We start from the raw sequence: 26,173 nt of genomic DNA, 5'->3' as shown, positions 1-26,173 counted from the left end.
GTCTATTACCAGCCTTTGCACCCTGCTCAGTAAAAGAAATTATCTCTGAAACATCCCTTCCTTCGGTGAAGTCCTGAATTTCAAATCTCAGATTAAAGTCATTCAGTTCGTTTGCTTTTTGCAGGTCATCAGAGGTACTGAGACATTTTTTAGCTGGAGTCATGTTGGTGACTGCCTTCATTGTATCCCACAATTTTCAGTTGTGCTATGTCCCGTTTCTTAAATGCCTGTTTCTTGCGGTTGATACAGTGTATAACCTCTTTAGTTGTATTTGTTTTGTTGTTGGGATACACAGTTACTTCTTTCTGAGGTATCACATTGTCCATACAGAATTGTATGTAATTAGTAACTGTCTCAGTTGCATTGTTCACATCCATCTCATGAAAGATCCTCCCTTCAGTGGAGAGAAAGTATCCTTTGAGGGACTCTGTGCTGTCACTAGTTCAGACCTTTACAGTCTTGGTTTGTGGTTTGCTGCATTTGAGAACATTTGGTGTGGTGATAAGGTGCACTGTATTATGGTCAAAGTTTGACAGCAGGGTTTGGTTCTACTCACATAAGCACTGTTCACATTACCATAGCACTTATCTAATGCTCTCTCCCCTTTTGTCTCACATTTGATGTATTGTTGGAAACCTGGGAGTGACAGTTTCAGTTTGCAGTTATTTAAGTCCCCTAAGATGAAAAGTGGTTGCCTCAGGAGTGCGTAGTAATTCCCGGTGAACACAGTCAGTGATGTGAGCAGCTGCACTTGCAGTGTTCCCGCTGGATAGGACATACACGGAACAGATGATGATGTTCCCAAACTCTCTGGGAAGGTACAGGGGATTCAAACTCAAACACATGAGTTCAACGTCAGGGTTACAAATAGTCTTGTATGTTGTCTGCACCATTTGTTATTGATAAGAACACAGATGCCCCCATCTCTGTCTTTCCCCGAAGCTTCACTCCTGTCAGAGCGAATAAGAGAAAAACCCTCCAACTCACACAAGGAGTCAGGAACATCACGATGTAGCCATGTCTCAGTAAAAACTGTCTCAGTATAGATGACTCACTGTACTCATAGCAGGCTGTAGTGTTGATCCATAGCTCATCCATTTTCCTTCTTAAAGACCTCACGTTGCTGAGAATCATGGAAGGTAGAGGCGGGCTGTTGTCTCTCCAGTGGAGACGCTGCCAGATTCCTCCTCTCTCTCCCCTTCTCCGAATACGTCTCCTCAGGGCTGGGGGTTGTATGGCCACAGGGAGATCGGGGGATGGCGAGTCTCCCGCAGCACAACGTGTACAGCCAGTAGTGCAACTCTGGTGTATGACAGGCTGTTTCCTCCTTGAGATGTTTGGCAAGGTTCAAAAAGTAAAAGTTTTGCCAGGATCGTCATTTCACCAACATACACACGCACACAGTCTTTAGATTAAAAACATGTAGTTTAAAATAGAAATTAAAAAAGAAGCATAGAAACAACATAAAACTGTACCACAGACGAGAGTCCGGGTTGCAGCAGTGCCGCACCACCTTAACTCCTTCTCGGCTCAAAATATATTGCTGGTCATTGTGGCCTCTCAGCCTATGGTGATGCAAAATGCATGTGACTGTGGACACTGACACAGACACAGACTTGCCTTTTGGTGGTTTTTGGTTGACTCTTGACCATCCTGACCAGTTTTCTCTCAGCAGCAGGTGATAGTTCGTGTTTTCTTCCTGATCGTGTCAGTGACACAACTGTGCAATGCACTTTATACTTAAAAAAACAATTGTTTGCACCGTTGATCTTGGGACCTGTAACTGCTTTGAAAAGGCTCAAATTGACTTTCCTGACTTGTTCAAATCAATAATGCACTCTTTCAGATCAATGCTGAGCTACTTTCCCATTGTAGTGTTTGTGGCTGAGTCTAGTGGCTGTATCAAACAAGCCCTATTATAACTGGCCCAAAAAAGTACTTAGCCGTTATCAATCATAATCACTAAGAAGAAGTTAAGGGGCCATGCTACAAAGCAAATTTGATTGAAACAACTTTCTATAATCACCAAAATTGATCGTTCAAGTTGTTGCATGTATATTTTTGACCCAGCAGATTTGGTCACATTTTCAAAAGACCAACAGCTGTATCTCATAAAATTAGAATATCATGGAAAAGTTAATTTTTTTCAGTAATTTAATTCAAAAGGGGAAACTTTCATATATTCTAGATCCATTACACATAAAGTGAGATATTTCAAGCCTGAACCCCATAAAGAATCTATGGGGTATTGTCAAGAGCAAGATGAGAGACACCAGACCCAACAATACGGACAAGGTGAAGCAAATCAAAGTCAAAGCAACCTGGGCTTCCATAACATGGCATTTTAGTGTCTCACTATTGCATTGATAATTTTGTAAATTTCATAATAAATGGAAAAATATGAAAGGCCTTTTGGGTTGACAACAGCTGAAATAAAACATTCCAACCTGATGGGTTGGCTTTTGTGCCAGCTTTACTCAAATGTGGGTTAGGATTTGAACTAAACATTGAAAAGGAGGGAAATACTGCCTCCCATTCGATTGAAGTAGGTGGCTGGGAATTACAAATAGGTCCTTCACGGTGTGCTAATTAAGTAAATAACAGAGTATTTAGGGACATTTTTAGATTCTTAGTTAAATTAGAATGTCCTGTTAAAATCATCTGTAAAATGATTTGGGCTGTTTTAAGATGATGTCTTGCAGTTTCTAAATTCAATGGTATTCTTACATATGTCCTATTGTTCCACTACCTGGTCCAGGCCAATCAGTCTGTGATTAAATCTATTGAATTTCTTTACAATAAGGCTCTGAAACTTCCTCTCCAAATGCATCAAGATGACCCTTACTTTCATAAAAGCCTTCTAGGGGTGGGTGTTACAAATTACCATCCTCTACTTACATTACACAACTTTTTTTAAGTTTGTCTATCTATCGAACATTAAATTAGGACTTTGGTTTATTTCCTGTTTGCTCACTTGCTACATGTAAAGTATTTTAATAGATTATCATTTATTCGTCCATAAATAGAGAGTATTGGTCAGTAATGGGGTGTTGTGGAAATAGACTGACATATCGCAACCCCTTTTTGTCCAGATGTATGCTGAACACTATAGATGGGCCCTCTGAGCAGGCGGAGGACTACCTGTGTGATCCAGAAGATATGCCTCTGGGGGCCCGCAACAGCCAGCTGCCCTGTCCTGAGGACTGTGTGTTATCAGACTGGGGAGCCTGGAGCCCATGTCCACTGGTAAGATGCATTACCTTATATTACTATGCTTCTCCTCCATACAGTGGTTTATGTTTGCAAAAGAGGTAGATAGTCATCAGACTGTGAGTATTTTTTAGGCAATTTTGCCTCTCGTGGATAGATGACAGGAAACAAGAACAGTGAGATGGCAGTTGAAATGCAACAAAAGTACCCAGCCAGGATCAAACCAGGGACAATATCATCACAGTATACGAAAAGCATATTCACTAGTAGGTCACCATGAAGCAGCTGTCACTGTCATGTGTAGTCATCATGGAGAAAAAGTAAACTGAACTCAATTTCTACGCCTGTTTATTTGTGGGAAGTATTATGAAACTGATGCAAGCCATCTGTTGCTTTTGTTTGGTGATCAAACAGGCAGAAATTCATTTTACTAGAGACAAAGATTGAATTGAAATCCTGCAGATAGCTTACTAAATTTATGGCAATTTTGTGGTCCTGGACACTTGACCTTTCCTTAATTTCTATTATTTTGGGACACACAACACACTGTGGTCTTTCTTCATTACCCACTATTGTACTGGTCAAGGCAAGGGCAAGATATTCCTTGTCACATTTTTCTGTCTTTGTTTTGGCTTTGTTTGGTAGTCCTGTGGCACAATCCTCATCTGTGTGACCCCCTGCCATGCTTGTCTTAGATGTTCCCCAGCCCCAACACACCTGATTCAAAAGAATGGGTCATTATCAGGCTTCAGCAGAGCTTGATGACGAGCTGATCATTTGAATCAGGTGTGTTAGAGCAGGAAAACATCGAAAACATGCAGGGCAGGGGGCCCCGACGACCATGTTTAAAAAACACTGATCTATGGTATATCTTTATGGTATATCTATGGTTTAGATCACAAGCAGATCTTTATTGGGGTTGTGACCTGTTGTTTGGAGTTGCTATGCAGACATGTCATTAAAACTCCACACCAGCATGAGCAGGCACACAGCAGGAAACAAATAACCTTAGAATTTTAGGTGAAATGTTATGACCATTTTTTAAAAAGTGCATAAGGACATAAACACAGGCCGTTTGCTTGTCATGTATGCTGATGCTATAACAGTATGGATGAAGTCATGGTTCCTTTTTCTGCTTCTCAGCCGTGCACTGGAAACACTACTCGGGAGAGGAGTTCTTACCCGCTTCGCCAGCCTGGAGAGGAGAAGAAATGTCCTCCGACTAAAGAGACAGAGCCCTGCAAACTCAACAGCAACTGCTTCCATTACTCCTACAACATCACCGGTGAGACTGAGAGCGAGTGTTAACTACATGCAATTATCAGCAGAAATTACAGGAGAACATAAAGTCATGCATTGGAGTAGGAGTCCAATAAATAATTCATTAATGTTGTTGGTGCGTGAGGTTGAGTGACTCTGTATGTTGTTCTTGCTGATGAAATCTCCCTGCAGATTGGAGCACCTGTCGACTCAGTGACAGAGCAGTGTGTGGAAATGGCATCAAAACACGCATGCTGGACTGTGTGCGGAGCGATGGCAAATCTGTTGACCTCAAGTTCTGCAAAGAGGTGGGTAGTGTAGCATTTCCTGTTAAAGCCACCTATACTTTTCTTTGAGAAATACCGAGTAAATAGCACCCTCTTTTCTCTTGCAGCTGGGCCTTGAGAGGAAGTGGCAGATGAATGCTTCCTGTGTGGTGGAATGTCCTGTCAACTGCCAACTATCTGATTGGTCACCATGGTCTGAGTGCACCCACACCTGTGGGCTGGCCGGTACTGTAATATGCTTATAGTTCTAGTCATTGCAGTGTTTCCATGCGACTGTAACCTAACTCTTGGTCATGTTGAGGGTGAAGTGTCTCAGAACAAATTAATGCATCTGCATCCCCTGAAAATGTGGGTTTCAGTTTGTGTCCAACTCTGACGCAATGTCATGCAGGTGAGAATACAATATGCAGCCACAGGGTAATTTTATTCTGTGTGACATTAGATAAAGTCAACTGTGATATTCTTTGATGATAACAACCATTTCCCCCATCATGGTGTAATGCAGAACACGTCTTCTTACAGCACAGTCTTGGCTAAGTTGCTGGATTAACTTGATCAATTTTCTCTGGGGCAGGTTCCTGATGCAGGGTGACACGACTCCAATCAGTTATTTGCCAGTTCATGTGACCTAATGTTGCAGCTGTTGTGTTTCACTGGAATCCTTTACATATCTAGAACAACTGATCATTGTCTGGTTTGATAAGAAGACACTGTAATAGTCTCTTGCAGGAAACAGTAGTAAAAAGCATTCAAGAGTATTCCAACAATTTGGTTTGGTACTAAAGTGGTCAGAAATGTGGAAATTTGAACACCTATAATTCTAATACTTTCATCCACTGAGGAAAATTGTGATTTGATCAAAAGCTCCAGAACAGCTGCTGCTGTGCTGCTGTTTCCAAGGTCAAGAATGAACTTAAACCTCAACAGAAGCTTCATATTTAGGGCCCGATATCGATATTAGGGAGTAAAACATTCTGATAAGTGATATGTCAGCCAATTACATTGTTATTTTTTTTTTTAAATGTATAAAAACCAATAACTTATTTTTTGATCCCTTAATATAGTTCAAACACATAATATATATATTATTATGATTATGATTATTATTATGTCTAAAGTTACATGAGTATTTTGAAACTCAGACATTTTTCTTACTGCAAGGCATGTCTACATGAATATATTATAGTGTTGTCACGATACCAAAATTATGACTTTGGTACAATACCTGCCTAAAATATCTCGATACCGATACTGAAACGATACCACGGCGGAAAACTAAAACATCATCAAAAGTAATGGAATAAAATATTAGATGACAGAATGTGGAACTTAAAATGATTTATTTCTTTTTATTAATTAAAACACTTAAACTTAAAAAGTCAAAATAAAAATATATATTTTTGTAAAAGCTGCTGAGCTTTATAGCTACTTAACCTGTTATAACAACAATGAAATGATTATGCAGCTGTTTGTCACAGAACATGGACATATGAAAACCAGAACATGTTTGTTATGTGGAACCACATCGGACTGTTAAACAGTTAGCTTTACCCCTGACTGCCTCGTGCAACTCTGATGGTGAAAAAAGTTAGCTTGTCACAAAAAAAACTCGCTTGACTTACATCCGGGGGATATTTATGTTATCTATCGCTAACCTGCAGCTCTTTGAACTCTTTGAACAAGTCTGCATGTCTGTCAGCTAGATGTTTCGCCAAGTTGGACTTGTTGGCTCCCTTGGTCATTACGGATTTAAAGCATTGTTTACAGACGGGCTTTGTGGTGTCCGTGGGCTTGCCCTTACTGTCGGCAATGTAAGCGAAATATTTCCATATTTCGCTCCGTGCGTCTGCTTTTTCAACAAGCCTAGGACGGTCGGCAGGAGCACTCATGCCATGTCTGTCTCGCTCTGCTCTGTGACTGCCCGCCCACTCTGGCTCAGGCAGTGAGGAAGCAGAGAGAAGCTGCACACACAGACACGCTGCCCCGCTGTCGCACAAAGTTCATAAAGTACTGACACTAATAAAACCTGAAAAAGTATTGTTTTTAACGGCTGGGTACTGCGGTACCTTTCTAGTATCGGTTTACCGTGCAACACTAATATATTATATTTACAAATGATGAATGTATTATTATCTTTACATTTAGGTAATAGGTAGGTGTATAAGCAACGTAATAAGTAATTATCACAAAACATTATTTGAAATGCACCTGTCTGATGCCCTCTAAACATTACATTTTCTCTATCATTCTGAACCATTAAGTCATTAAGAACCAAACTCCGACCAGAAACGTCTTTTTTTGCTTAAGGTTATCAAACGTTAACCTTCAACATAACATCAGTTAATCCAATGTAAAAAAAAACAAACTATGTTAACGTTACGTTATTCATTTACTCCCAGGCCAGCAATGCATGCACTAAGCACGTTTGTCCCCCCTCCCCTCTCCCCTGCTGGCCTGTATTAATGTTAAGCTAGGTTAGCCTAACCTTACCTTGCTAACATAACAAACAGATAAGCATGACCTACCCAACAAAGCACGTCATGACTCATGGACAAGTGGGTCGAATTGAAATGGGAAACTTATGGAGTCATTATTTCACAAACTAGTTATAACCTTACTGTGAAGGTAAACTATGCTCTCTGCTTTCTGGTCCACACCGTAGGAGACAGTGAGGTAAGTGTGACTGAGAGACTGTGCTGGGTAAGGATGAACTTGGAGCACGCTCTACTGGATAAACAGCGCAAGGACATAATTTCTAAGAAAAACCAAGTCATATTCCCTGTACTTAATTAGGATTAAATCAGCCAGCAGATTAATTGGTTGGGCTCTAATCATATTAAAAACATTATGGTAGTATGAATGAGGATAACCCCATGGCATTTGAGAAATACTTAATTTGCTCTGAAATTCAGTAAAAAGCTCCAGAGAAATCTTAAGTTAACTTTGAGTTAAAATTAGTACAAGGCATATCCGTCTTTTGTTGATTTTTGGGGCATTGGCTCATTGATAAAAGATGACGATGTTGAAACGTAAATGTGTCTTTGTGCCGTACTACCAGGCTACAGAGCGACTTCTTTCCTCTGGCTGTGAGACTCCTCAATTCATCCTCAGCACCCCACCATAAACAATTGTTTTAATTTTATGACTTATGACCTGGATAAGTTGGAATCCTATCCTCTGTCAGATATTAAGAATAACTAATAACTATACAGAAATAGCCAATATTTTTGTTGATGGTTCTCATTTGCTTATGGAGGTTGTATAGAGGCATCAGTATTAAATTTAGACTGTTTCATAACCAGCAAAGTTCCAGTGCAGACCTTCTGTTAAAAATGTAGTCTCTGAGCCAAAACTGAGCAAAAAAAACTGAGATTACATCATTGGGGTTATTTGACAAAGCTCTTTCAGAACAACACAGCACAATACACAGGTTGAGTGTGTCCTCCTTTAAGAATTTCCCATACTGCAGTAACTCTTTAACAGCAAACTTGACAGGAGAAGGACCAAGATGCTGGCTGCTGTTCAGGCTTTCATTTTGTGGCTGTTCTGGAGCATTCAGTCACATGATCTCTATCTGCAGATGTAATTTGCCCAGTTGCAAACCTGTCATCATTAGGCTATGAAAAGAAGGGAGATTTTCTGGGGTATCTTAATGCCCCTGCCCCCATGCAACCCTACACCACAAGCTCACAGTAAGATAAATAAAAAGAAAACGTACATAATGTTCAAAATAGTGATCAAATAATTGGCAGGACAACTGTCAAAAAGAAGAGGAAGGATAAAATGACTACAGTCAGCTGAGTAGAGGCAAGGGGAAAAGTGAGACAGGAGACAAATAAGGGTCTAGCCTCCGTCCAGACATTTGAACCACTCCACTGAGATGACCGATCCTGAATATGAATGTGGAAACTTTCCTGATATCAGGCAAGGTCTCGCACCAAATGGATTGAAATTTGAAAGGGTATTTCTACTTCTAGGCACCTGTGTCCTCCATTTTCAGCAGCTAACTTAGCAGAGCGGAGGGGGTCCAGCAAGTGCAGGGACAAGTGACACAGGAAGTCAGGCAGGGTCCTTTCTCACATGCTCACCTCTGCTTATGGGGTGGGGTTGCCAGGTGCCACAACACTTTTGAAACTGGAAGATTACCAATCAGGAGCACAGCAAGAGAAAGGGTCACAAGGGAGACTCCCAGTTAATAACCTATTTCTTAATGTAGCCATCGGTAATATTTCATTACATTTCAATGAAGTTCCAACATGGCAGCTTCTTCACACAGCTTGTGGTGATTGGCTCCTTTAAGGACACGTGTACCTCACATACACACACCCCGGAATTAATGAATGGTTACACCTGGCCATCTAATCCAAGGAACCCGCTGTCTCGTCTGCACTGGAGTAGTGGAGGTAACGCCAGACACACAGAGAGTGAGTGGTGTGGTCAAGAGCAGTGGCGGTCCTAGCTTGCATTACTCCTTGGGCGAACCTCACCTTTTTTTCCTTCTATTTTTGCAGGCGCTCATGCCAACCCCTCCACAAATGTCGCCCTGAGCAGTTGCCCCTATTGCCCATATGAGGAACCGCTGCTGGTTAAGAGGCCTCACTCTTTTTAGAATTGGGGAATACACAGACAGCTACAGACTGAGAAAATGACTTGTAGTGTTGTGGGGAAGGAAATATTGCTTGTGGGTTTTTTGCACTGTATATTCTTTTGCGCTTCCTGTATAATACACTGTGGTGATCATTGGATTTTGCTGTGTTTGTGTGCTTTCTTGCTGTGTTGTGTACTGAGGCTTGCTGATATTTTCTGGCTGTACTCTGGTGGTAAAAAAAGGGGGGCTGGTATGAGTATCGGTCCCTTGTCGGCAGTGGCAGCTTGTCAATAGGGATGCTTGGGGGTCGCCCCACCAGTCCCACATGAAGAAGAATCATATAGACCTTCATTGAATAAGACTTTATATTTTTAAATCAGCAACCTAGATATTATAGTTAGTGAGTAACATGTTTAATCTGCAATAAAAACGTAGATTCTACGTTGTGTAAAGTTACTGAGAGATGACATATTTCCAGCCCCGGGCACAAAAGTCTTTGGCCATAGCTCCTCGTTATACGTTGTACATGCACACTTCACTCACTGTAATACAAGAGATAGGAGCTTGCTGTCCGCTGACTTTCACCTTCCCGAGGCTGTGATAAACAGCTCGAAAAGGAACTGATGTAGGAGTAGATGATGTAGAAGTTTGTAGAGAGTTGGAGGAGCCTTGTATCATAGGGTGGGATGCAGAGTATAGATCGAAATGGAGAAAGAAGGTTCAGTTAAAGTTATAGTTGGTAATCCTGTTCAGAAACACTTTTTGTTATACTGGGTGAAATGGTCCTTCCATCCTGAGAGTAGTCAATACGTGTTCAGAAAAAGGAACGAAAAAAATCAGACCTCTGTGGCAGCTGCAGGCCTGTAAAAACTCTGGCCAATCCCTGCCTCTCGGTGCGAGTGGAAAGAACCAATCAGATGCCTTCATGTCTCGTCCTGCCCACGCCCCCCTCTGTCCCTCCCTCCTCCCTGCCTGCACTCATCACGTGTCACCTTTGCCGGAAATATTCAGCACACTCCATACCGATTTAGCAGGAGAGATCAATGGCAGAGAAATGCAGCCAAAAGTAGCACATCCAGCATTACTTGTAACGGCTCGCCCCGCTAAACAGGCTAAGAAAAGAAAGCCGGAGGCAGAAAAGGCTGCAACGAAAAAGGCTTTGGATAAAGCCAGAGGGAAAACCAGAGTCAACATCGGTTCAGCTTTTGAACGGTGGAGACAATTGAGGGAGCTCAAGGGCCTAAGAAGTGATGAGAGGTTGCTGTCTTTCTGTTGGACAGGTAATTATTTGTTTTGCTTCGGGGGGATTTGTTATTTTCATGTAATATGTAATGTTAGCCAACTTAGCTACTTTTGTAGCTCGTATTAGCCCAATGCTAACATTAGCTTCTCTGTCGGTGTAAGCCAGCCTGCCCTGCTGACTCCTACTGTCAGATGTGCGTTCAAGTTTGTGGGGGCGTGGCTTTGGACAGAGCACAGATGGGAGGGGGTGGAGCTTAGAGGAGATGCCACTTTCAAATCTTGCTAGCTCTCCAACATTACCAACTATAGCTTTAAGTCGCTGAAAACAATGCTGTTTGAGAGGTGAAAGAGCTGGGACTCCACCAGCCGGACATCGTAATAAAACAACAAGCACAAGACAGAGGAAGAAGTACACCCCATCTTTTTCATGAGGCTGTTCCCATCAAACAGCAGGAACCAAACCAGCATGGATCCAGTCAGGTATGACCGATTTAAAGGTCCCAAATTATACTGTTTTTCATCAGTTTCACACAGCTGTCAGAGGTCCAGCAACACTGTATTCGAAATGTATTGCCCCAAACCCATCCGTGGTGAATGAATTTCAGTCGTCTAAAAGTCGCTCAAGTGACCTCTACTGAGAGCAGGCTGTTTCTGTGCCTGCAGCTTTAAATGCTAATGAGCTCCATCTGTCAATGCCTGCCTTGCCTGCTACACGCCCCTCTCAGGGGGAGGATGCCGCTTATGCTAGCGGTAGCATGCGCTAATGTTTACGGTGGATGTATAGCTATGACGTTGTCCACCATTGCATGAGAGACTCCCCACTCCCCAACACAACCACCTGGCTCCCATCCCCCACTGACCTGCAACAGGTAACATCTAAAAACAGCTAGCGAAAGCTGTGTTTGTCTCCAACACAGTCTCCAAACTCTTGGACACTGTTCGCATAGTCTCTGTCTCCAGTCTGCACATGTTTCCAGACTTTTTACTGTGACAACCAAGCTCCCTCGTAATATTATTAACATTAAAGTCGCTTCAAATGCCATTGCATAGCAGACCGAAGCGGAGCTAACTAGTTAGCCAATTTCAAGCTGACTTCACCATACTCGTAGGCAACTGTAAATACTATCAACACGTGGCGACACTTACCTGTGGCTCGGGTGCAGTTGCTGGGTCCCGTATGGTTGGGACTGATCCTTTTACGAGGGTCAGTGTCGAGGCAAAGCCAGCTTTGTACTGACCCTCGTTACTGAAGCAGTCCAATGTGAAGTGGTTAGCACACACAAACAGACTTACAGGAACCAGGGCTGCCAAGTTTCAGAAATTGACAAGAGTGAGACTTTAGAGTAAGCCGCCGACCATAGGTCGGCGTCGAAAAAATTTTGGCCTGTTAAAACGTCGATTTGGCCTGTTTTAACGTCGATTTATACCTTAATACTGATGTCCTCACCTCCATGCCAGCTGCTCTCCCTGCACTGTGGCCTCCTAATGCTAGTCACCTTGAACCCTGAGTGGACTATATAGTGAGTAGGGGGTGATTTCAGACACAGCCAAAGTGGATTCCAGGGACTCTGTGGGTTCCTTTAGGGGGGTCTAATAATAATAATAGTATTATTAATACAGATAAAAGAGCAACATTTGTCCTACGTAAACATCAAACTAGTAAAAATATTTAAAAAGTGAACCAATTTTCAATAATTTTGTGTGATCAAAATTGGGTAGTTACCTACCGTCCGTCTTCTAGCAAGCAGGAAAACCTCGAGTGGGTTTTAAATGTCGGCGCTGTTGTGTGTGAAAGATCGTTAGAGACGCCAAGACCCGTCTTACGTTGCTTCTGATTGGTTTATATTGCGTGGTGCCTTCCGTGGTTGGTTAGATTTAGGCACAAAGGACTGGTGGATTGGTCTGGGATTGGTTATCTCAGTCAGTCAATCAGAGTTACTCGAACTACGGCATGCCGCGAGGACCAAAGTTTATTATCATGAAAAAAATAAATATAGAGTATTGAATGGGGAAATATAGGTGTGAGAAATGTCAAGTGTGGCGTGTGGTGTGAGAATGGGTCAAATTGCGTGACTGTCACACTCAAAGCGTGACGCTTGGCAGCTCTGCAGGAACCGTAGCTGGCACGTTGTCGTTAAAAATGAAACGCAACCACTGTCTCTTCTGTTCTTCTGTAGCTGGGACAGAATATAGGCACTTATGTTGATTTTTACAACCAACAGCAGAGCAATTTGCGTGTCTAGCTCTGAGCAACAACATTGCGAAACACTGCTAGCTTACCGCTGGACACACCGAACTTCACCTCGGGGATGAACGCCCCCCTCTCGGATATCTCCGGGGAGAGGGGGGAGTGTTTTCGTGCAGAGGAGGCCGGCCTATGCAAATCACTCCTGTTGTTATGTAACGACAGGAGCTGAATCTGAACAGCCTGTAGGAGCCCCGTTTTACCAGTGGGTGGGCTGCAGAGACGATGCAGGACTCGTTTGCTTTCCTCATTCTGGCAGTTGGTAGGCTCAGGGAGGACCAGTTTATATAGGTAGAGACCAGAGAAAATGTGTTTTTCATAATATGGGACCTTTAAAGCACTTTGCATAAAAAGTGAAAAGGCATGAACAAGCTAAGAGTCACATGGAAAATGCTATGCATTTTGGCATGTTTGGTAGAGCTCAGCTTGATGAGCTAGCCATGCGTGGCCATGATGAAAGACAACACGCTGAAAATCCAAGTGTTTTCTGAGGACTGGTGGATTTTGTAGCATCACTAGATGCTGCAGTAAAAGAACATCTGCAGAGTGCTACTGTGTTTAAAGGAACATCAAAGACAGTACAGAATGAACTCCTTGACTGCATGCTCAGTTTTGAGAGCACATCATTGAAGAAATCAGGAGTGCTGAATTTGTTTTAAGTCATTTTAGTCATTTTTCAAGCTAAAATTTCAAACTGGCTTGGGTGGTAAGCAAAGGCATAACCACACCTCCCACACCGGTGGTGACAAAAAAAGCTCAACCATTCTGTTGACTTCCCTAAGAGCTCTTCCTCGCCAACTGGTGGTCCCTGTTACTATCAGGTTAGGCAATGGCAGGGCTATGGTGGACTCAAGAAAATGTTGTCTTCTTTAGTGGACTCCCACAACTCCGAGAGATGACTGTTTGGATGGCAGCATGTGGAGGTGAAACTGCAGGTTCATACCTGTACTCAGTGATGCTACTCTCATCTGAGAGCCTGGCCTTCCCTGCAGTCCTGGGGCTGGGCCTCATGAGTCTCAGTGGGTTGCAAATGGATGTGGGGCAGAATTTGTATTGGCCTGGGAAGGGCCTGTTTTCCTTTTATTCCTTTGGATGCAGAACTGGCTCACAAGGCTGTGGAGAGAGTTCAGTTGGATGGAGAGGGAAAGCAACCGTTCTTTGATCTGCAACAGAGAAATGCTGATGTGTGCACCTCCTTACTGGGCTGAATAAAAGTGCTGACACACAAAATCTTAGTTACTCTGGACATTCCCATTAAACAGAAATCCTACTAGCAAAACTTAAGGTGACGAAGGAGCTAGTGGAGGAAATGCTGGAAGCTGACTTTATCAAACCCTCCTCAGCTTTGGCCTCCTCAATGGTTCTCATCCCTAAAAAAGATGGGAAACCCAGGTTTTGTGTCAATTACATCAAACTCAATGCAGTGACATACACAGGCACCTACCCTCTGCTCACCATTCAGGAAATTCTGGATCGACTTACTGGCTCTGTTGTTTTCTCCACCACTGACCTCAACAGTGGTTACTGGCGGTGTCTAATGGATGAGAGCAGCTGGGACAAAACTGCCTTTACCTGCCCATTTGAACTCAACCAGTGTGGGGTCATGACTTTTGGTCACAAAAACGCATCAGCTACTCACAGAGGCTAATGGAAATTACTTTGGGGGACCTGAGACGTAGCATTTATTTTGTGAACCTGGATGATATCATTATCTACTCTCCAGAATGGCAACAGCACTTCAGGGACCTTCAGGTGGTCATAAACTCCAAGAAGCCATTTTATAATCAACATGAAGAAGTGCAACTTCTTCCAAACCTCCCTCCATGGGTCACAAGGTGTCTGTGACAGGTATCAAGGTGGATCCAGACAAGACCAAGGCAGTAGAGAATTTCCCAGTACCCACTAACCTTAAAGGCTGTCCAACGGTTCCTTGTCATGTCTGGCTGTTATATTCAGTTTGTCCCGAACTTTTTGCAGCTGGCAGAACCCCCTAATGCCGCTCGACCCCAAACAATGCCACGGCCCCTGCAGGGAGAGCACTGAAGCATGGGAGTTGTAATGGATGGTGATGACTGGTTTCTGTGGGCAAAAGGTGCTAGCATGTTCTGCAAAGCACCCAGTCATGATGCTGAAGATGGTGAACTTTGATTAGAAATCTGACACAGATTCGTTTGATGTTTGTACAGGAGAGTAAAGGGACAGGTTTTTGTTGTTGTTTTTTTTAAATCAAGGGTGAGAGAAGCATTTAGCTTGGCATTTCAGTTGTATTTATTTTGTTTTTTGACTGCCAAGCCCCCCTTTCTTAATGTGTTCTCTCAGCCAAGCTGGGATTTTAAGCTCCAGTAAAAAATAATTGTAGGCAAACATTGGCTCTGATCATAGGCGATTTTAGGCTCTCATCAGGGGTGCTTAAGCACACCTTGATTTCATCTCAGCACCCCTAATATTTAAAAGCCTATTATCATTTTTTTTTTATTATATTCCCTGCCCCCTGAAAAAAACTGAATATATGTATATGAATATTCACCTCATTAATGTGCGCTCATTTCACCACAGTGTGAGTCTTTACCGGTTTCGTTGTAATCGACTGTGGCACTAGTGTCTCTCCTCCTCTGTCTGTTACCGTGGATGTACAGCCGACACGCTGTGGAGGTAGGTATGGCTATGTGCGACTTGTCAGGGCTCATCTACATAGTAGAGCAGACTGGACCCAGTAAGAGACAGGTGAAGTTAAGATGACTCAAGTTATTGACAACTCACTATGTTACGTTTCGTTATTTTTTCTGCCTAACCCTAACCCTGCCTGTTTTGTTATGTATTATGCAACATGAATTTGAAAGCAGTAAAGTAAAAGTAAAAAGCGCTGAGAAGATTTTCAATTTTATATATGGCTCCAAAGAAATTTCTGTTTTTCCACAGATTGATATAGGTTACATTTTTTCCCCTGCAAAACAGCCAGGTTCAGGTGTCAGCTGTTGTTTTTGCCACATTTATTGCAGTAGAAAGTTAAAGTTGATAAAGTTATCAAAAGTCAAACCTCGCCTTACATTTATTTATGTCTTACATGCTCTACATGTTTTATTTATTATCAGATTTTATGTCACCTTCTAGCTGCATACAGTATGTTTGTGTGTGATTGTCAGTGTAAAAAGGGAAAGATGAGGATGGAGAGTAAGAACAGTGAGAGAGCAAGAGTAGAAAGAACCAGATGAGAAAGTGGACAGATAGGGAAGATTGTTATGGTGGCAAAACAGTAACTTTTCAAATGTTAAATGTATGGGAGCTGAGCACTCCTAAAGGTCTGATCCTATGGCAATTTGTGTGTCATTTGTCATGACAAAAACCTCTGAAAGCTTATGGTTTTGGTTTAACAGCACATTTACATTTTAATACTGCTCAGTCACACCACTTACATGAACCTCTTTTTCAGATGTAGCAGGTAGCTGATTTAACCCCTCTTCGCTACCTACCCAGCCCCAAACATGGTCAACAGCAAGCGACAGTTATTATCTTAGGTGCTGTTGCAGATAAAACAAAAAAAAAAAAATAATGTTGGTAATGTCACTAGTTAATGCTAAGCTAATGTTGCTCTGACACACATTCGTTTCAGACACATGTCAAGGATTGGTTTTCGGCTTCTTGTAGAGTTCCCCTTATGGCCAAAACATCATGAGATGCAGCTTTAAAGATATAATATGGAATACTTCGGCATTAGATTGAGAATTTCATTAGGTTGCCGTTAGTTACAACTTATTGGGTCAGAGATTGAGGAAGGAAGTCAGCATATTAGACTTCACATAATGTGAATAAATCTTTGATACATTACCTTGTCTATGCACATTTGTGCCTGAGTCACGTCATATAGATTTTCATCAGCAATGGTGGTTGTTTAATGTGATGTTCACCAGAGAACCGAGTTTGACTGTAAAATAATATTTTATTTGTTTGTTGGTTTATAACAGACAAATTACTTTACACTGGCCATAAACTAGCAAGCAATGGCACGCACTGAGGGTGTGCTCAAACTCAGGTTACCCTCTCACTGATCTCAGTAGTCAACCCAGTAGGAAGTCCTGAGGGGCAAGTGAGACATTTTTCTTTTTCTGGTGCTCCATTTTTGCTTCCATTTTTCCAAAATATCTTTTTCATGTGTGTTACAGTGAAGAAAACCTTTTTTCGCAAGTACGTTTTTGTACGTAAGTGTTTCTTTCTGTAATACTCATTTTGACCACAAGAGGCTGAAGTGCACCACTACTCATGTCCTGAATAAGATGAAAAGCATCCATGTTCTTCCAGGGGAGTTTTAAGTTCTCTCTGCAGTCTAAATACAAGATGCATCTATTACAGTACATGTTATGTTACATGCAGGTTATGTAACATAACTGTCATGTTTCTTTTGGCAAGGAATATGTCATACTTGGTGCTAATCTGCCGTTAGTGTCGTGGGTGGAATACTGTGTATTATCAACCCTCTCATCAATGGGTGACTACAGTGAACAGTGAATCACCACAACCAAGAGGAAGATGAAGAAAGTGCATATTTCTGGCACGGAAAACAGATTGTATGTGTCTGAGATGGAGGCTGGAAAACACTTATTAATTCCTCTATTCACGTTGTCCCTTAGCAGTGCGAGGACAATGAAAGTCCATACATCCATCAGCATTAAGCACGATTGCCACCGCAGTATTTCTGTGTTTACTGCGTTCAGACTGACTGCTTTACATGCCCAAATTATGCACAACAATTAATCAGTTTCTTGAAGACGTTTCACCTCTCAACCAAGAGGCTTCGTCACTTCTAACTAACTGGAGGGGAGTTTGGGGCCTTTAAACTCTGTGTGGGAGTGTCCTTACAGAGTCGTTAAGGACACGTGTGAGCTCTGAGTTTCAGAGTCTTTAGGGCCACTTGTGGGGTCGTTGATCCAACCTGCCTTCATGTGGGTTGCTAAGGCTAGGTGAGCCTAGGTGTAAATGGTTTGAATAGCTGCCTGGGGAGGGAACTCAGTACTGCATTGTAGGTGGGTGACAAGTAATGTCGTAGGCATCTCTGTTCAAAGACGGTCGTTCCAGTTTGACATAGATGGATTCCTTTACTCCTCTTTCAAACGATCTCTGTTCTCTGGCCAATATGTTTACATTGCTGTCCTCAAAGGAATGATTTTTCTCCTTCAGATGTAAGTGGACAGCAGAGTCTTGACCTGAGGAGTTTATGGAGAGGTTGTTCTGTCTCCCCGGGATGTTATGTTTATTGAAGATCCTCCTGAGTTTCTCAGATGGTCCTGCGACACAGGGAATAACGATGTTGTTACGTTTTCTCGTCTCCTCCTCTCTTTCTGCTCTGGATCTTTTAGAGAAGTGAAACATTTCTCCCCCCACTTTTATAGTGTCATCAGTTTTTTTGGCCTCTGCTTTCATAGTACATAAACAAAATGGCAGGGACTTCTTGATCACAAGCTTTCTCTATTTTAGCTAAGTACTACAGGAAAAATGTCCCTCTCAGCATATTAGGGAATGAAAATGCAGTATAGTAACATATTCTTCCTTTATGTGTATGTGCACAGCCAGGTTTAGACAGTCTGATCGGAGTTTAGAGAGCGCACGCGACAGCTCTGGCTCTGTCTGTGGTTTTTGTGTCTGTAGACGCATGCTGACAAAATGCGGGACAAAATTCTCTCGTTGATTCAACAGCCCTGCAGCCAACAGATAAGTGTGGGGGGCTGGGAGACTTGTTGGGATGGCCATTGAATAAGAACAAAGAGATGCATTGTAATGCTAATGATGTGTCTGGCCTCTGTCACCTCCCAAGATACACAGAGGATGTTTGTGAACACACTTTTATAATCTGATTGCATCTCTTTTATCATCTGCCACTGCGTGAGGAATTTCTGGTAAAAATTATGTATTACTTAAATTATTATACAGCGCAGAATCACATCACATCACATCACATAATGATGCATCTCACATTTGATTGCACTTCATATCAAACTTAATTACAGATCCACATTGTCATAAACATTAAAACCAGCAGTGTTACTTGCGTACTTGCATTTCCATATTTGCGCATGTAGTGAGTGTAATAATGACTCCATAAACACCTTTCAGTCATATCTTAAATTCATATTTCCTCAGTCAGTGCTGTGTCATCATCACATTCCCTCCTCTAGAGCGCAGCGGACAGGGCCAGACTAGTTGTGTGCGAAATTGCTGCGGTGGCACTCGTGCGTAATGCTGATGGATGCATGGACTTTCACTGTCCTCGCGCTGCTAAAGGACAACGTGAATAGAAGAATTAATACGTTTTTTCCAACCTCCATCTCAGACACATACAATCTGTTTTCCGTGCCAGAAATATGCACTTTCTTCATCTTCCTCTTGGTTGTGGTGATTCACTGTTCACTGTAGTCACCCATTGATGAGAGGGTTGATAACGGCAGATTAACACCAAGTATGACATATTCCTCGCCAAAAGAAACATGACAGTCATGTTACATAACCTGCTAACATATACTGTAATAGATGCATCTTGTCTTTAGACTGCAGAGAGAACTTAAAACTCCCCTGGAGGAACATGGATGCTTGTCATCTTATTCAGGACATGAGCAGTGGTGCACTTCAGCCTCTTGTGGTCAAAATGAGTATTACAGGAAGAAAACATTTTTTCACTGGGTTTAACACACAGAAAAAACATTTTTTTTTATTTTTTTCAGCTTTACCTTATTGGTCCATCTCCTCACTGTCTTAACTGGAACTGGAAGAGTAATCGTCATCCTTCAATATGGTTTAGCAATGCTACAGTGTATTTTTTTGCCTGGTGGGAATGTCTGTCTGTATAAGTGTGGGAAACTTTTGTAGTTTCCATGCCCAAAACAAGATAACCTTGATGACACCGCCGTGACATCATTAAAGTTATGTTCTCAGACTTCTGAACATTTTCTCCAGATTCAAGAAAGACTTTACAGAGATCTGTTTTCACATGCTTTTCGTGACCAGTAAAGTGACCTTATTGTGTAATTTTGGTGGATTTAAAATTGTTTTAAAGTTTGGTGCATTAAAAATTAATTAAATTAAAAATGTTGGCAACTTGTTTATTTTTACAGTGTTCCGAGTATGACATGACTCTTGTTAGATTAAGTTAGTGCTATGGAAATTTGTATTGTGCTGAATTTACCATGTGAGCCAGGGGGATTTCACTTTCCTCAATGTTTTTACCAGGCTTTTGTTAGCATTTGAGCCAGCCAGCTTATATTTGACAATCTCCAGTAGTGACAGGCCCAGAGGTCACCTTGACAGAAAATATAGTATTCAAATCCTTTTACACATCCACAGTCTTCTCACTGCTCTGACCTGACTGTCTTCCTGATCTTAACAAGGCTTGAACTATGGACAGGTCTAACTATGGATAGGCCAAATACATTTTTAATTTTTTCCTCTTTTTTTATCTTCCTTTCTGCAGGCAAGCTGTGGAGGAGGCGGACAGTAATCCAGGCTCCCCAGGGCGACGGGAGGCCATGTCCATCCCAGATGGAGCAGTGGAAGCCCTGCCTGGTGAAGCCCTGTTACAGCTGGAGATACAGCAGCTGGTCTGACTGCAAGACTGAGGTCAGTAATCCTCCATCCTACCATCTGCGGGAGACTGCTTCAAATTTGACCACATATTCTCCAAGCTTCACTACAATACTGAGACAGTTACATATATTATTAAAAATAAATAAATAAATACAATCCAAAACAATTTAGGCCACTGTGTGACTAGAGAGACTTATAAATTTCTCATAATTTGCATACATTTCTGTTTGACTGTACCAGTCTTGTCAGAGATTGTCTCAGTTTTATCAATGTATTGTTTTAAGCCCACTCATCTCAGTGTCTCCAGGTCAGAGTTGTGTCTCAGCCTGTTTTACTATGTGCATTTTCCTTTTTACAGTACTAACCAAATGATGTAACCATGAATTTTCCAATCATACTCATAGGTGCATTAGAGATATTTGATATAGTTTCAAAATCTTTACTCAGCAACCAGGAAGTCACATACAATACATTATGGGTACTGTAGTCCCTACCGCTACAGTAGTGGGTAAAGTGTTATTGTTAAGTGTACTCAATGACGTCCAGTCTGCACTTCACACTGTTGACGGATCACCACAGAGGAAGCCCTAGGAACTGTTCTAAGAACTGCCAACACACCGGTAGGGTCAGGCGTGGTAGAGACTGACAGGGCCACCAACAGTTGCCAGCTCAGGCAGAGTTTCAAGGGCTCCTGAGAGACGAATTATAAGTGAAAAGGAATGAGAAAAGTGATTTACAAGTGCTAAACAGAACTAAAGAGCCTATACTGAATTGAGTTAAAAGAAAGGCGAGTGTTGAAAATGCGATGGCTTGTTACTTAAGTTGAAAGTCATATTTTGAAAAGCATTGCTGAACTAAAAAGAGGAGGTGTAGCGGTGAGGACTACATTACCCATGATGCATTGTATGTGACTTCCTGGTTGCGGAGTAAAGGGTTATTGTAAAGCATACTTCATGGCGTCTGGTCTCCTTCATACAACTACCAACAGGTCAAATTCAAAAAAATTCAATATTTGTATTAACCCTTAAAATCCTGTATCAACAGGTGCCGCCATTTTTTATCAGAATCAGAATCAGAATTCCTTTATTTGTCCCGCAAATGGGGAAATTCCTTAGTCACAGCAGCCAAAGGACAGTATCACACTTAAACAATAATAAAAAGTAAAAAATAAACAATATAATAAGAAATAAGAGATAAGAAATAGAATTAACTCGTATATACATAGTATTTACAATATGAACTTGGTATTTACAATATGAACAGTGTAAGTATAAACAGTTTGGTATTGTTATTTACAAACAATAAATAATAAATATGGGTATTAAAAATTGTCCAATTAGTGCAAACCAGAAAGTGTGTGGATATGTGTAGAGTTTTGTATTGCACAGTGCACATGTGAGGTCTACTGGGAGCAGTGCTGGTTGTACAGTCTAACAGCAGCAGGAAGGAAGGACCTGCAATACCTCTCCTTCACACACTTGGGGTGTATCAACCTGTCGCTGAAGGAGCTGACCAGTGCGGTGATAGTGACCTGCAGGGGGTGGGACTCCTTCACCAGCAGCGATGACAGCTTGTCCATCATCCTGCTCTCTCCCACCACCTGCACTGGGTCAAGAGGGCATCCCAGGATGGAGCTGGCCTTCTTGATAAGTTTATCAAGTCTCTTCCTATCTGCTGCCGAGATGCTGCTGCTCCAGCAGACTACTCCATAGAAAATGGCTGATGCCACCACAGAGTCACAGAAAGTTGTCAGGAGTGCCCCCTGCACCCCAAAGGACCTGAGCTTCCTCAGCAGATGGAGTCTGCTCTGACCTTTCTTGTTTGCTGCTGCAGTGTGATCAGTCCAGTCCAGTTTATTGTTCAGGTGAACTCCCAGGTACTTGTAAGACGTCACCATCTCAATGTCCGTTCCCAAGATGTTCACCTGTGTGCAGGGTTGTTTGCGCCTGCGGAAATCCACCACCAGTTCTTTGGTCTTCCCGGCGTTGAGCTGGAGGTGGTTCCACTGGCACCAGTCCACAAAGTCCTGAATAATTCCTCTGTAGGCTCTGTCATCCCCGTCCCTGATGAGGCCGACGATAGCAGAGTCGTCAGAGGACTTTTGTAGATGGCTGTGGGGTGTTTGGTGGGAGAAATCAGCAGTGTACAGGGTGAACAGGAAAGGGTCCAGGACTGTTCCCTGTGGGGCCCCCGTACTGCAGACGACTGTGTCCGACACACAGTCCCGAGTCCTCACATACTGTGGCCGGTTGGTGAGGTAATCGAGGATCCAGGTCGTGAGGTGTTGGTCCACCCCCGTGAGCTCCAGCTTGTCCCCCAAAAGTGCAGGCTGTATGGTGTTGAAAGCACTGGAGAAATCAAAGAACATGATCCTCACAGTGCTTCCAGGCTTTTCCAGGTGAGACAGTGATCTGACCAGGAGGAAGATGATGGCGTCGTCCACTCCGATGCCAGGCTGGTAGGCAAACTGGAGTGGGTCCATAAAAGGACCCACCAGAGGGCGGAGATGGACAAGGACCAGCCGCTCCAGGGTCTTCATCAGGTGTGAAGTGAGAGCAAATGGTCTGTAGCTGTTAAAGTCCTTAGAGTGAGGGGTCTTTGGTACTGGTACCACGCAGGAGGTTTTCCACAGCAGTGGCACTTTTCCCAGCTTCAGGCTCATGTTGAAGGTGTACTCCACAATCCTGCACAGCTGGTCTGCACAGGACTTGAGGAGCCTGGAGCTGATCCCGTCTGGACCCGTGGCCTTCTTCACCTTCATCTTCCTCAGTTCATTCCTCACCTGGATAGTGGAGAGGGACAGATTGGAGCAGGGGGGCTGAGTGTCAGGTGGGGGAGGTGGGTGAGTGTCAGGGGGGCAGTGGGGAGTGTCTGCAGGCTGAAAGCAGTTGAAAGGGAGGTAGAGGTGAGAATGGGGCAGGAAACAGGGGGGATGAAAGAGGTGGTGGGGGGCAGCAGAGATGACTGGGCCGGGGGAGGGGTGGGTGTCTGGTCAAACCTATTGAAGAATAGGTTCAGGTCGTTCACCCACATCTGATCCCCGGCAGCCTGAGAGTCTGGTTTCCTCTGCCCTGAGATGGTTTTAAGGCTTTTCCAGACTCCACTGATGTTAGTCTGCTGCAGCTGGACCTCCATCTTCCTCCTGCAGCTGTTCTTCCCCTCTCTGATCTTCTTCCTCAGCTCCCTCTGCACAGCCCTCAGCTCCTCCTTGTTTCCTGACCTAAAGGCCCTCTTTTTCTCCTTAAGGAGAGCCTTTATTTCAGGATTAATCCAGGGTTTGCTGTTAGAAAAACACCGCACAGTCCTGGTGGGTACAGTGTTTTCAACACAGAAGTTTATGTAGTCCGTTATGCAGCCTGTTAAACTGTCAATGTCCTCCCCATGAGAAACACACAGTTCTTCCCACACAGTTGAGTCAAAGCAGTCCCTCAGAGCCTCTTCAGACTCCTCAGTCCATGTCTTAACTGTTCGGGTCTCCACTGGTTGCCTGTTTACGAGGGGCTTGTACACAGGCAGGAGATGAACCAGGTTGTGGTCAGATCTTCCCAGGGGAGGTAGGGAGGATGAGTTGTAATGAGTTACAATTTCATTTGTACCATAGAGCTATGTAGCAGTGGGCAATATAACATTTGGCATTCATTACTGAACATAAGAAATTACAGAAGCAATGAGTGTTAACATAACAACATGAACAGCTGCAGGTCACAATACATTCGCAGTGTTGCAATGGAGTGCTTTAAGGGATTGCAATACTGCGAATTTGTCTGTACCGTTACAACTCTATCAGATTGTTAGACTAATCATGAAAAGTAAAACAAAGTGATCACAATCAATTAAGAACAATATATATTGACATTTTTATCCCTTACATCCATTTTCTTGGTCAAAACTTGGCGCCTACATTACCCACATGGCAACATGACTTAATTCACTTGACTGTGCAAATTAAAAGATGTCATGCTAGTAGCAGCTAAGTACTCCAGCGAACCTCTCGACTCACGTACTGATGAGGAGGGCTTCAGAGGTTTGGTAAACTCACTTCTTTTCACTCCAGCCTGCAGATTTTTTATATTTTAAGACATGTCTCCAACCTCTACTGACACTGAATCAGGTGACATCACTTGAGGACATTTATGGTCCAGTGTGTAGGATTTAGTGGCATCTGCAGATTGCAACCAACCAAACATCCTACATCTCACCCTACCACATGGTGGCTGATAAAAGCATGACAAACATTAAAGGTCCTCTCTAGAGCCCGTGTTTGGTTTGTCTGTTCTGTGCTACTGTAGAAACATGGCCGTGCAACATTGCTGACTCTGTGGAAGAGGACCTGCACCCTCTGTCAATATAAAAGGCTCATTTTAACGACAGTGCAACACTGAGTATCTTATCTCTGACCCTAAATCCTCCTAAATCCCACACAATGGACCATTTAAGGCTTTATACAACATTCCATGCAGTGGTATGCCCCAACACTTGGAAACACACTTTGATGTGTGAAATCAGTGGAGTTAAAACTTGGTTTCAAATCCTCAGTATTTCTCTACAACTTTAAATATACATCACTAAAGTTAAAGCTAAAAAAAGATCCTAATTTATTTTTTAATTAAGACTTATATCACTGTAAAAGAGCTAATCTGTATCATCAGACCTGTGTGGGTGTGGTTGGATCACTTTTGATTGACATCACTGGCCACAAAGCAACAACATAACTGTCACACACACCTTGATTCAAATGTTGATACAGTAACATAATGTTCCAACTGAAGGCCAATTTAGGGTTGCGCGGCATATCGTCGCCGTCGCGTCGCAGAGAGTCGCCGTCGCCTTGAACCCCCTTCGCCGAACATCTGCGTCACTTGACGCGCACCTCCCAAAAATCCTAACTACGCGTCGAAACGGCGCAGACAGCAGGGACATGCGACGCGGACCTCGAGGGCTGTGATTGGTCCGATTGGCTGTGATTGGTCAAAGGACGTACAGACCACCTCCTCACACATCTTCTCCTTCGTTTGGTATTTAACATTTGCACTAGAAGCATTTGTTCTTCAATATCGATCAGCTCCAGCTCCAAAAGTATCCTCTCTCGCTCAGTCGCCATTGTTCAATGTACTGTTTACCAGAGACCAGGCGTGTTCACTCTCTGGCGTAACCGGAAAGTAAACACTCCAGGTACGAATTCATGCGGTTTCGTTACTCAGCGCCCCCTAGCGTTGTGGCGGTGAATTACCACGCGATGCATAGACACCGCCGCACTACTATAAATGAAAAATCACGGCGATCATGTTCGCCGACGCCTAGGCGCACAATCACCGCGCAAGCATAATCCCCGCTTGAGCCCCGTCCTCTCAAAATTAGTGAGAAGATCAAAGATAAAAGTACAAATACAGAAATATCTGATGTGAAATTACTCAAACTTTGGCAGAAAATGTGTTTAAATAGGTCGTCATTGCAACTGAATGTGGTTATCACAGCCTTTAGGAATCTGTTTCCACCAGGCTGGGTCAGGTTCGACAAAAATTTTAAAATGGTGTCCGGGTTCGGGTCAGGTTTGGACACATCAATTGACCGGGTGTTAAGTTCTTTCAGTGAAAAAATATAGTGTAGAAATAAATAAATACGGTGTAAAATTAGGTGGAAAGTGATGTTAAGTGATGTGTGTTAAAACAAATAGGACCAATAGTTACTTCCTAGATGTAACTCATCTACACTTAACATGTCTGTTATCAGAAGCCAGGATAACACAAACTCTGTGTGTCACTTCAGCTTAAA

General features: G+C 42.8%; 1 protein-coding gene across 1 annotated transcript in view; it reads left to right on the top strand.

Annotated features, from left to right (window-relative positions):
• The window catches only part of thsd7aa (thrombospondin, type I, domain containing 7Aa), a 207,665-nt gene that overhangs the window by 160,637 nt on the left and 20,855 nt on the right, over positions 1-26,173 (top strand). The window contains 5 exon segments of the mRNA XM_073463190.1: positions 3,093-3,246; positions 4,354-4,495; positions 4,663-4,778; positions 4,865-4,982; positions 20,289-20,434. Of these exon segments, the coding sequence (XP_073319291.1) occupies positions 3,093-3,246; positions 4,354-4,495; positions 4,663-4,778; positions 4,865-4,982; positions 20,289-20,434 (676 nt within the window).

Source organism: Pagrus major, chromosome 3, assembly GCF_040436345.1.
Source record: "Pagrus major chromosome 3, Pma_NU_1.0".
Lineage (NCBI taxonomy): Eukaryota > Metazoa > Chordata > Actinopteri > Spariformes > Sparidae > Pagrus > Pagrus major.
Note: the sequence above shows the minus strand (reverse complement) of the source record. Positions and strands in the feature narration are given on the sequence as shown.